General features: G+C 32.7%; 1 protein-coding gene across 1 annotated transcript in view; it reads left to right on the top strand.

The window, feature by feature from the left end:
• LOC129939382 (uncharacterized) overlaps positions 1–12,191 on the top strand; it is a 33,278-nt gene extending 21,087 nt beyond the window's left edge. Inside the window, exons 7-10 of the mRNA XM_056047381.1 lie at positions 64–696; positions 775–871; positions 11,317–11,621; positions 11,688–12,191. Of these exons, the coding sequence (XP_055903356.1) occupies positions 64–696; positions 775–871; positions 11,317–11,621; positions 11,688–12,016 (1,364 nt within the window). The 3' untranslated portion in view covers positions 12,017–12,191. The remainder of the gene's footprint in view (positions 1–63; positions 697–774; positions 872–11,316; positions 11,622–11,687) is intronic.
• The last annotated feature ends 950 nt before the right edge of the window (positions 12,192–13,141 follow it).

Below are 13,141 nucleotides of genomic sequence, written 5' to 3'. Positions count from 1 at the left end.
CAGCGTTGCTTTGACAGGCTTGACATTGTTTTTTTTTTTAAAGCAAAGAAAACAAATACCGTTAAACAATGTTCAAATCTCATTTGACCCTGCAATGGCTGGCTTTAGTCGCGATTGGTAGTCTGACGCTCGCAGACGTCGCTAGTATCATAACGAACGATAATAGCCGCAACGCCTTGGTGTCCTGTGATATTCCAAACGAGAGTGTGCGTGGGCAATGCCGCGACGCGTCCGACTGCGAGGCGTTTTTGAAAGTGAACAATGAAACAAGTTCCACCGATGATGCGGTGTCGCAACCGGAATTATTGCGTTTCCTGGAAAAAGTGCAATGTGAAAGTGAAAGTGGGTCGTCGGCTTCGGCAGCGGCCGCAGCATCGGCATTGTCGTCGTCGTCGATTTGGACGTCGTCTTCGTCTTCGGCGCCAATTATTGTGTGTTGTCCTTTAAACGGGCGTGCATATGCCCATCCGGCTGTTGAAGTGTCAAAATCTAGTGTCAGTCGAATCAGTTCGAGGCTCAATAAGTCGCGGAACAAAATCAAAAAGCTCAAAAGACGCATCCAGAAGGTTGACGGTTCTGACAGCTACAACGGCCTATTTGGCGACTGTGGCAAGCAGGTGACCAACAGGATCTATGGCGGTGAAATTGCCGAGCTAGACGAGTATCCTTGGCTGGCGTTGCTTGTCTACAACACAAGTAATATCAAAAAAGAGACGTTTGGCATTTTAGTGATTCTATCGGACTAACCTTTTGTATTTAATCTGTTTCAAGCAGACGATTATGGATGCAGCGGGGCTTTGATAGACAATCAGCACATCTTGACAGCTGCCCATTGTGTCAAGGGCAGTGGGGTGCGCGAAAAAAATGGACTGTAAGTGAAAGTTACATAACCGCAATGTACATAAAATAGTTTTGCCATTTTGTTTACGTATTTTTTAACAAATATGAAATATTATTGATAAACAGAGCTGGGCTTGGCCTTGAAAGGCGTGTTTTCGATGTGATTGTGACGCAAATTGATATTAAATTTTGTTGCTTGGATTTCAATTTTTGTTTTGTTAATAATAATTTTAACAGGCGTGCGCGTGTGTATGGATTTATGAATCTAATATCTGAGCAATCTGTGTTTGCCAACATGTGCTTGGGTGTCTTTGAACGGAAGCATATGTTTTGGGGTTTGAGAGTTCTAAGAACTGAAAACCTTAACTTTTTAGCTTTTTTTTTAAATCTTATTAACACTGAGCAAATATGATCGTGAAATTAATGGCATTTACTTTATTGTATACAAACTTTGCTAGAAAACTGAAATATTGAAACATTTGTGTTTTTTTAACAATTAGTTTATTTTGACAAAGTAAATTTGTTCATAAGTATAAATATTATGATTGATAGTAATGAAACAAAATATTGGTTTCATTAAGGTGCTGATCTTATATTGATTACAATCTTATGAAGGGTTTAAAGGTTTTTGTTTAGAAGGTGTTCTGAATAAAAGTTTGATATAAGTTCCAAAAAGTTTTTGAACTTTTTAACTTAATGTCATTATTTTAGAATTTCTCGGTTGAAAGTATCTTGACGGACCCAAAAATATATTACGGTAATGATCGTTTTTGAAAATATTTAAATCTTTTATGATTATTTTTGTGAATTCGTTAAGTTATGAAAAATGTTTTTTTTTTTCAATTTTAAATATTAATTCATTGTCTTGTTGATATCTTGGTGAAATAAAATTTGTAAATGGAAGGAAAAATATAATGAAAAGTTTTTAAATTTAATTCAAAAATGTTAATGAATATTAATTTTGCGTTTCCTTTAATACCGCTAAGTTATACACATTTTATCAATATTCTTGGTGCTTAAGCTGTTAAAGAATGGACGAAACATTTTCTAAGATAAGTTTCAGGAAATGCTTGCAATGTTTATTAGTTACAAGGGAAACATATATATTCCCTAGCAACACTATCTAAAAAATATTTCACATTACAGTAAATTGTAGTTTTGAAATAGATTTTCCTTTTGGACTTATGAAACGTCAGAATAAAATCATTTAATACTTACCTTTAATAATACTACATAAAACTCTCAAACTTACTCCCGAATTTCGGTGTCAGCTTTTGAACAATATGAAATTCACTTTTTTAGTTTCATACTCCGCAAAAATATGGGTGTGTGAAGAATGTAGTATTAGCAGGGATTTTAACCAGGCTTTTGTTTGACCCACTGACGTGAGTACAATAATGACCTTATTCCAAACACAGAAAAAGAGGCTTGTATCCGACCCACACTAATAACTTCCCATCCGTAATGCCCCTTTGTCGATTGTTTTCTAAAAACTCTTACGAAATATTAATAACAATATTTTGTTTGAAATACAAAAAATTTAAGTCAATATCATTCTTTCTCGAAAACCATTTATTATCAGAACATTATCTTATGCACCTACCCAACAAATTTAGCAAAGAATAAAATTATTTTGAAGTCAATTCAAATTAGAGATCAATTTTGTATAATTTAGCAAATTATTTTTTATTTTATTTAAAAAAAAAACTGTCCATTGAATTTTTCTAAATGAAAATTTGTTTCAAAGGTAAAATTAGTTTAAAAGAATTGGCACAAAGTCTTAGATGATTTAGCAAAATGTTTCAGTCATTTTTAGCAATTTACTAAGATTAAAAGATAATTTCACTAATCTTAAAAAATTTTAACTCCTCACTATCTCTTAACAATTTTCTAAAGTAAAAATCACGGAATGTCTACTTAAACTTTTAGTAATCTGCTAGGTCCATATCATATCGGAGCAATTATTCTTATAAGATGGAATCAAAAGTTGGGAGTTCCAATTAATAGGTACGTTGAAGCGTTACTTTTTCGACATGTGTTGATGCTCGTTTTTTCATAAAATGCAATTACAATTTACTAGTTGACTAACTAAACGAAAAGAGAGCTTTAAAATTTTGAACTCCTTTAGTAAATTGTAGAAATATTTATCGAATTTCAAACTTGCAAAATTTTAAAACCTTAATAATAACTTATTAAAAATTTTGCGCCAATATCTTTAATATTTGCCAAGAAATTAGAGCCCAAAATCAATTTTTACCAACTTTTAGTAATTGTCAATAAATTTTTCTTAAAATTGTAACAAATGCCAGAAACCTTATTCTCTGTTGCATAAACGTATTTTTTTTCTTAATTATTTTCATTTAGCATCACATCACATTATAAAATATAAAATTAATTTGAAGCCGCAAGCGTTATTAGTTCGTGATATATTTGGGGAAACCAAAATGTTCACTTTCGTTTTTAATTGCTATAATAAATGCATTTTTTGGTATTCCATATATAAAACAGTAAACATTAATATCTTTTCTATTGTTTTTTCCTCCAAAATAAGCCCAGTTAGTCCATTTTCACTAACAAAACTAATTAATATCAACAGTAATAGATTGATTTTTTCCACAATGGAAAACACTCATGATTCCAAATGCACAACTACTCAACGAACACAGCCATTGAGATACAAATGCAATATCAATCGTACCACCCATTGAGAACGAAGTCACATAAGATCCATTCAAGACTCGCATAAATGTCAAAAACCCATCCATAGTAAGTTTCTACTCTAACTTTTATCGGTGTTATTCATACTATGGATATTGTTTTGTTACTCATGAGAGATTCTACTATACTATGGATAGATTGAACAAAAAAATACGGGTAATTAAAAAAAGACTGGGATGCGACCCACACTGATAACTTCCCATACCGTCTGTCGATTTGTCTTGCTTAAAAGGATTTTAGGTTTTTGAGTTTAGTTAAAAAAGTTGTCACTTAAATTATTCTTTTAAAAATTAACAACAATATTTTGATTTCAAAATCTGTTTTTGTAAACGAGATTTTTACTTGTAAACCAATTTTTATTTCTTTAAGTAGTTATTTTAAGATTTTAATTTGTTATGAAAAAACTGACTGTTGGATTTTCATAAACAAATTACTGAATTTTTAATGCAATATTTTCCTTGAGATAATTAGTTTGAAGCCTATATTTTTAAATTTTAAAAAGATATTTGAGTCGAATGTAAATTCTTATCAAGTTGCTTTTTTTAGGTTTTTATTTCTTGTAAAAAAAAATATCACTTCGATTTTTCTCAAAAATTTTAGCAGATGACGTTGCATACAATTATTTTGGAGATAAAATCATTTTTTGTTCGTTAAATATTTAGATGACAATTATTTTTTTAGTTTGTTTGATTTTTAAAAACCGTTTATTGGATTTTGTCCTAAATTGTACTTATTTCAATATATTCTATTTCAATACTAAATTCAATTTATTTTGGGTAAACCAAAATTTCCACCTTTTGTTTAAATAGCTTTGGTAAAAAAAAACTGCTTTCTGCTTTATTATGTGTATAACAAAATGTATTTGAAGTCGATATCTCTACTGGTTCTTGAGCTATGGACTACGAACAAAACTTACCGAACGTACGGACGCACAGACATCTCTCTCAAAATCTTTTATTTAAACTCTAGGGATATTGAAACATCGAGAAATGTCAAAATTTTCAATTCGACAAATCTGACCGATTCCAATAACTTCCTATTTAAAGTTAATAAAATGCACGATATTGTCGCCCGGATTTTATGATGTAACTAAAGAGTCTGTTAAAAAATATTTCCTTTTCTATAAGATTTAAACATGTACCTGCAAAAAAAGTTTGTTTTAAAAAATTGAAATGCCATAAACTTAAATTTAAAAATTTTATTTCGAAGATCGTTAGAACACACAATTTTTCAATTTTAGTTTAAAATTTTTTTTGCAGTTATAGAACTCATATTATATGTCGTTTGATTATTTCTTGAAAAAGTTTCAAAATAAAATAACGTTTACATACCCACACCCTTTGGAGCAATACAAACATATTTGTGTATAAAGAAAAAAGCCAAATTAAGAACAAAATTTATAGAAAATTTAAAAAAAATCTAGCAGTTTGGTTTTTGAGAAAATTGGAATTTTGCATCGGCTCAAAACCTTAGTTAACAAATTTAAAGTCAATCGACCCAATGCTTTGGGCTGTAGGTTCCAGGATGAGCGGAATCGTAGGGCCCACTTTTTTTTTACTTTTTTTACCGTTGTAAAAAGTCATGTTTGGTAAAAATGCAAAACTTGCCAAAATGTTAATATGACTTATAGGAAGCTATTAAAAAAGACCAAGTACGTTTTTTTAAAAGGGACCTTGAACCGTCGAGATCGAGAACCGTTGAAATTTTATAACTTCTTATGGAAAGTTCACAATCAAAAAATTATTGAATTTTTGTTGTTGAAGCTTAAATCAAGTTTTGAGTAATCATCATTTTGGGAATCCGTCAATGGTTGCACGTTATTAATATCTTATGCAAGTTTAATATTGAAAAACAAAAAATATTTTGCCTATATTTTTCCTGATGAGTTGTTTATTATCACTTTTTGAAACATAAACAAAAGAAGTACATCAAGTTGTCCTTCTTTGCTATCTATACCGGACTTTTGTTCTATAAATTAATATAATCTGCATACTACTAACTCAAAACAAAGCTGAAGTAATATTTTATTAATTTTGTTTTTCATACCTTTGAATTTCGTCATTATTACTATATAGTCGGTATGCTGCAAAAAGAGCTCAAGTCCACTTTTTTGTGATTTTGACTTAATGATGCAAAAATGTCCCAAAGTTCATAGACCATGCTGTGTAAAAAAATCCCATGCCTATTAACATTAGTTTTGTAGTTATTGTATAAAAACAATTCAGTCGATGTCCAAAACATCCAAACGTGTGGTGCAAAAAGATCTCAAGTGGACCTGGGTTTTTCTTTTATACTTATATTTTTCTGCAAAAACAGCTCATGTCCCCAAATTAAATATTCCAGTAGAAAAAATATTTCATAGCCTACTTCAAAAATAGTTATGAGGGGGTTTCCCAAATGCCTTTTAAATGATTTCCTTTGAATTTGCATGTAAGTAAATTTTCATTATTGAATGTTCTCAGTGTGAAAAGGTTGAGCTTTTAACTTTACGTACAAAAAAATGAATTCTTCAAGTCGAAGTGCAGTTTTACTACAGCTTGCATTAAAAAAAGGTGGTAATTTTGTTTCAGAATAGTATTTTTTTTAATTTAAAGCCAAAATACCTTTAGGACATTCTGATTAAAACCGTGATATACATTTGTGCATTCCCAGTACTTCAAAAGCTTCAAAGGCAAATTCCACAGAATCAAATGATACTTCTTGACCTTTTCAAACCTTTGATGGCAAAGATCTTAATTTGAGATAATTATTGTATATTATGTTTAGATATTCAAGAGTCAATTGTTAGATGCAGCAAACAGAACATGGACAAAGAATGGGATGACTGAAGCAATGACCAACATTTTTCGGGGAACGACGATGATCTGGATTATATTCCTGAAAACAATGAATCAAGTGATAGTGATTATAAGGCAGGTGACAGGGTTTTGGAAGCACCTCAAGAAACCACCGCATTAACACTCACTGAAAAAAAGAATAGGAGATGGAGAAAAGAATATCCGGAACTATGGAAACGAAATAAAAGAGGTAAGAAATGCCGCTTCAAGTGGAAAGACAAATTTACGGAAGATCAGCTATTAAAATTGTGCAAGGACTTTTGGAAGCTGTCATATCAACGCCAAAAAGATTTCATTTTAAAGGCAGTCATCGATTCACCTATAAAAAGGCCCCGAGTACGTCCTTCAATCAAAAAAATTTACCGCAACGTAGCGACGGAAATACTATAGTACGAGTGTTTCGCTACCTTCATCTACCACTTACAGGAAAGTTTTCAGTGAGTGTTACAATCTATCGTTCCTCCACCCAAAAAAAGATCAGTGTCAGGCTTTTCAAAAAGGTAAAGAAAAGCAAAATGAAGATTATCTGGCTCATTTAAAAAGAAAAGAAGAATGCTCCGCTGCAAAATCATTGGACAAAGAAAGGGCAACGAAGAAGTCGAGTTTCATGTCATGCACATTCGACTTACAGTCTGTCTTACAAATTCCATCGAGTGACGTTAGTCAAATGTATTACAGCCGAAAACTATGTGCATACAATTTAATTATCTACAACCCTGCACCACCAAACGACGCTTTCTGCTTTTTCCCGAGAGAAACTGATGGTAAAAGGGGTAGCAATGAAATTGGTTCGTGCTTGTAAAGGGTGATTTTTTTGAGGTTAGGATTTTCATGCATTAGTATTTGACAGATCACGCGGGATTTCAGACATGGTGTCAAAGAGAAAGATGCTCAGTATGCTTTGACATTTCATCTTGAATAGACTTACTAACGAGCAACGCTTGCAAATCATTGAATTTTATTACCAAAATCAGTGTTCGGTTCGAAATGTGTTTCGCGCTTTACGTCCGATTTATGGTCTACATAATCGACCAAGTGAGCAAACAATTAATGCGATTGTGACCAAGTTTCGCACTCAGTTTACTTTATTGGACATTAAACCAACCACACGAATGCGTACAGTGCGTACAGAAGAGAATATTGCGTCTGTTTCTGAGAGTGTTGCTGAAGACCGTGAAATGTCGATTCGTCGCCGTTCGCAGCAATTGGAAGATTTTACGCAAAGATCTTGGTGTAAAACCGTATAAAGTACAGCTAGTGCAAGAACTGAAGCCGAACGATCTGCCACAACGTCGAATGGGCCCTAGAAAAGTTGGCAGAAAAGTCGCTTTTTTATCGACAAATTTTGTTCAGCGATGAGGCTCATTTCTGGTTGAATGGCTACGTAAATAAGCAAAATTGCCGCATTTGGAGTGAAGAGCAACCAGAAGCCGTTCAAGAACTGCCCATGCATCCGGAAAAATGCACTGTTTGGTGTGGTTTGTACGCTGGTGGAATCATTGGACCGTATTTTTTCAAAGATGCTGTTGGACGCAACGTTACGGTGAATGGCGATCGCTATCGTTCAATGCTAACACACTTTTTGTTGCCAAAAATGGAAGAACTGAACTTGGTTGACATGTGGTTTCAACAAGATGGCGCTACATGCCACACAGCTCGCGATTCTATGGCCATTTTGAGGGAAAACTTCAGAGAAAAATTCATCTCAAGGAATGGACCGGTAAGTTGGCCACCAAGATCATGTGATTTGAAGCTTTTAGACTATTTTTTGTGGGGCTACGTCAAGTCTAAAGTCTACACAAATAAGCCAGCAACTATTCCAGCTTTGGAAGACAACATTTCCGAAGAAATTCGGGCTATTCCGGCCGAAATGCTCGAAAAAGTTACCCAAAATTGGACTTTCCGAATGGACCACCTAAGACGCAGCCGCGGTCAACATTTAAATGAAATTATCTTCAAAAAGTAAATGTCATGAACCAATCTAACGTTTCAAATAAAGAATCGATGAGATTTTGCAAATTTTATGCGTTTTTTTTTTTTAAAGTTCTCAAGCTCTTTAAAAATCACCGTTTATAAGTACTTGCTTCAACTTTCTCCAGAAATAAAAGAAGGGTCTCTTTTTTCTGATACCTGTAGTGGCCAAAATAGGAATACAAATATTTCAGCACTATTTCTCCACTTGGTTCAAACCTTAAATTTGGATATAATTGAACACAAATTTCTAGCACAGTGCTATCGAAAAGCAAAAGAAGAATGTTTCAGTATACGCTATTCAAGACTGGCTTAGATACTATATTCCGACGCGCACGCTCCAAGAGGCTTAAAAGCATAGGAAGACCGTATAATATAACCCAAATGAAGTATACTGATTTTCTGGACTTATCAAAACTATCCGAGATTATAACAAATACAAATTTGAACGAAGGTGGAGAAAAAGTTAATTGGATGAAAGTTAAATCTTTTAGGTACCAAAAAATTAAACCTGGTGTGTTTGAATACAGGTACGATCACAATGACCTTTAAAGAAAATCGGATTTTCGGTAAAGGCAGGCCCAGAAATCTAAAAGAAGTCAAAATCCAAAAAGTTTATAAAATCAGCCTTTCTATAAGCATTCAAAAGAAAAAAAGACTTAATTAATTTGTGTAAATCAGGTGCCATCCCAGATGAGTTCCATCACTGTAATAAAAGCTTAAAAACAAGCAAAGCTATCCGGAACCCAAGATTAATAAATTAAAAAAAAACCCATGTCCATAAATAAATATTTTTTAATGCAAAAAAAGCCCCTGTCCAAGACTTCTTTTTCTTTTGTATAAAAAAAAGTTAAATAAACTAAATTAAATAAAGCTTTTTGGTTTCATCTTATTCATAAATGATTTAACTACCGGATTGCAATATCTATTTTCAAACTCAACGATTTAATGATTTTTTCAACGGCTATAAACTTTAAAATATCATTAACTCAGAAACACAATTATGTATGTGACTTGTGTTCTTTTTGCAGCATACCGACGATATCTTCAAATATTTAGTGAGCTGTCTTCAGTTTCCCTAATAAAAAAAAAAGCTCTTCAACAAAAACTTTATAAATCTGAAAACAAATCCCTCAAAAATTAGTTTCTAAAAAATTCGTTTCTTTTTTTTTAAATTGTTTGTAATTTTTTGTTCAAACTTTTACTGCGAAATGACTAACTTTAGTTTTTATTTGAACTATTAAAAGAACGTAATGTTAATTTATTGTGATTACAATCTCATTCTTATTTCTTACACGATACGAAAATTAACCCCATAACAAATATTTACATATATTATAAGTAATCAATTTGAAATTATTATTATTACTAAAAATATATATTTCACGTTTTAATAAAAATTTGTATGAAACTCTGAAATATAGTATATTTTAATTAATAGCTACTTGGATGTCATGTACACAATTTTTATTAATATTAATCACAGAAAGTTATTGGAAATTCCATGTTTTATATAGGATCCCCAAAGTAATAAGATCAACAATTTAAAAAATAAATTGGTCGTTGCGACACGAAATAATTATTCTGTTAAAGTATGACGAAAAATCAAAAAAAGAAGAAGGCAGAGGAACACAAAGACGTTGTTTGTTTTTGTTTTTTATCTTTTAAAGTTTGTAAACCAAAAAAGCATTCAAAAACAATAAAGAATTCTTTTGTTTAGACCTGGGTTTTTCTTCCTTTAGACCAGTGATTATTACTTTTTGCAAATTTATTCAAAATCAAAGAAGATTTTCGCAAGTTACGTGCAAATGCTACTTATTCCATATTTTTTTTTTAAACTTTGAGTCTTGAAAATAAGGTATACGATGGCAGAATTTTAACTCTTTATCCAACTTCTTTGTATCGTAGTGCACTAAAAGTCTTCCAAAAACATCCGGTTTAACATATCATTGAGACACTTAAGTATTCAGAGTAGGTACTTAACAGATTTTAATTAATTTTTTTTTTATACTTGTTAATTCTTTCTGTCAGAATTACTAAAAGTCTAGGGCTGGTTTCATTTTATAAGCGTTTCAAAATGACACTGGTCTTACTACGCCTAATATAGATCTTTGGAGCAAGGTTAGTAGGTAAAAGAAATGTCTTTAACTTGTAGCTTAAGCTTTATTTTAAGTGAGTAAAAAGTGGAAGGGTATGTTAGGGCAGGTTAAAGTGTCTGTCCGTGATACTACACGGCATTACATTACACACTACTCAGCACATAAATGTACAGAGTAGAGAACTCAGCATCTGAGCGACTAGACTATGTAAGGTGATATAAACACAAGACATTAATACAAGACAGAAGGACTAACAACTTGAGGCTTTTTTTAAGCTCAATGCAATCAGTTGGATTACCTTACAAAACGTGAAAGATTGATTATTTTAAAATGATTGAGATTGTTTAAATTGTTATAGAAGAATTCTCTTAGGTAATTCTTGCGTTTTTGAGCTAGAGCAGGTCATGACCTGTTTCCTCCTCTTCTTCATCCATACACCTTTTGCAAAAGTCATTTAAGAATACGCCTAGCCACGTGACGTGCTTTCCCATTAGACAGTGCGTGGTTATAACACCTACTATCGAACTTATATGTTATCCGCTTAGAGATAGCAAGCACCTTGAACGCTTTAAGCCTTGTGTTGGTCAGATGTTTTCCTTAAAATGACATGTAGTGCTGTCCCTCCTGAAGTTTGCCGTTTAAAGTGATTGGCATTAGCAATAGTTTACAAGCAGCGATTGGTATGTCATCATTAGATAAACGTGGTAAAATTGGTTGCACTGTGCTACTTCGGTCAAGATCATATGCCAACAATGAGCCTAACTATTTTTGAAAAATCATCAGTTGTATCTTTTTTTAAATAATTAAATGAAGCGTTCAAACCACATTTCTCTGTTTTGTTTTATTTCCAGAAAACACGTTCGCTTGGGCGAATTTAACGTTAAGACTGAACCAGACTGCATTGAAGAGGCCAATTACCTGAACTGCAACGATGCATCTCTAGACATGTCCGTGGAACGCATCTTTGTCCATCCCGACTATAATGAGTATTCGGCGGATAAATACGACGACATTGCCATCATTCGACTGAAAAGCATCGTGCCATTTACCCACTTCATCATGCCTATCTGCCTACCCATAGCCAATGATCTTGAGGGCAATAAATTCAAGCCCGGTCATATGTTTTCCGTTTCCGGTTGGGGTCAGACTGATCTGTGTAATGTTTCAAATTCCCTATAAAATGACATCTATTAATAATAAAAATGTATTCTTTTTATTTCAGTTGATAAATACTACCCGAACATTCAGAGTCCCATCAAGCTGAAGCTACGCGTTCCGCTAGTTCCCAAGCAGGATTGCACAAAGCTACTCAAACCCTTCGGAGTCCAAGTGGGTCGTAATCAGCTGTGTGCTGGCGGCGAATACGCCAAAGACACCTGCTCCGGGGATAGTGGCGGGCCCCTCATGTCATTCAATCGCAAACGTTCACGTTGGGTTGCTTACGGAGTTGTTAGCTACGGCTTCACGAGATGTGGCATGGCAGACCATCCGGCTGTGTACACAAATGTCTCGGCATACCTCGATTGGATTAGCGACACAATAAAAAGCTAGCAAAAGTCTCAAGTCTGAACCTTATAGCTGCGTGCAGATTAAAAAATTATTATAAATAATAATTTTTTATTGTTCGATAAATTTGTTTAGCTAAGTGTATACCACGACACGACGATGTACAGGTATACAAGTTTATCTCGGAGGCAGAAATAAAAAGTCGAAATCGAGAATAATATTTACGATTTTTTGTTTTATAAATATTTCGCGAACAAAACAGGTGTTTTTTATTCAAATAAATATCATAATATATTTTTATTTTTTTAATTGTATGTCATCGTTCTTTAGTGCAGCAGCTGTTTTGAATATTGTTTGAAAAACTCAAACGTGTGTTAGGTTAATTTGATTAAAGCAACATAACCAAAAAAAAAAACAAAAAAACACGAAGCTTGTTTATTTCAGTTTATAAGAAAAGTTAAGAAAAGTCAGAAATTTGTATTTGAACATATCTATTATGGACTTTTCGTCAGTTCATTGTACATTATTTTATATTTTTTGTAATTTATTGCTAAAAGAGTATTTGAAATAAAATATTGGAAAATATTAAGTTTTAAGGATAGTATTAAGAAAAAAACATGAATAATGAATAAATAGAATATTAAATTTAATCATACAAATTGCATCTTCAATTTCGAAATAATGAGTCGTATGCAAGAAAATAAGATCAGACTCTTTACTCACTTCTTTGATAACTTTCTTAAGGTGGCATGCAAACAAAATTTTCTGACCGTGTTATGAGATCGATGTCACAATAAAAGCTCTTCATGGGAAAGAGCTCATTTTTATATGCAAAAATATTTAAAAAGACTGTATTACATGAGATCGATCTCACAAATTGTTAAGCATGGTACTCCTCGGACTCAGTTCACTAAGAACCGTAAATATTTCCTAGTTTCTTGTAAATTATGTTGGACAAAGAATTTATAAGGATAAATTGTGTCCAATTGATGAAGATTTTCGTCGGTTGTATCGCATTAGTGATAAAGGTTACTGACGGAAGAATTTTTGGGTCCGAGTTCAGAAACACGCGGTGGTGCCTTAAGAAATCAAGAAAAAATAAGAATCTTTTTGCGATACGCAGGAGACCGCAGATTCCAAATTAGAGTTGGTGAGGACATTAAAGTTCAT

The sequence above is a fragment of the Eupeodes corollae genome, chromosome 1 (assembly GCF_945859685.1).
Source record: "Eupeodes corollae chromosome 1, idEupCoro1.1, whole genome shotgun sequence".
In the NCBI taxonomy this organism is placed as follows: Eukaryota; Metazoa; Arthropoda; class Insecta; order Diptera; family Syrphidae; genus Eupeodes; species Eupeodes corollae.
Note: the sequence above shows the minus strand (reverse complement) of the source record. Positions and strands in the feature narration are given on the sequence as shown.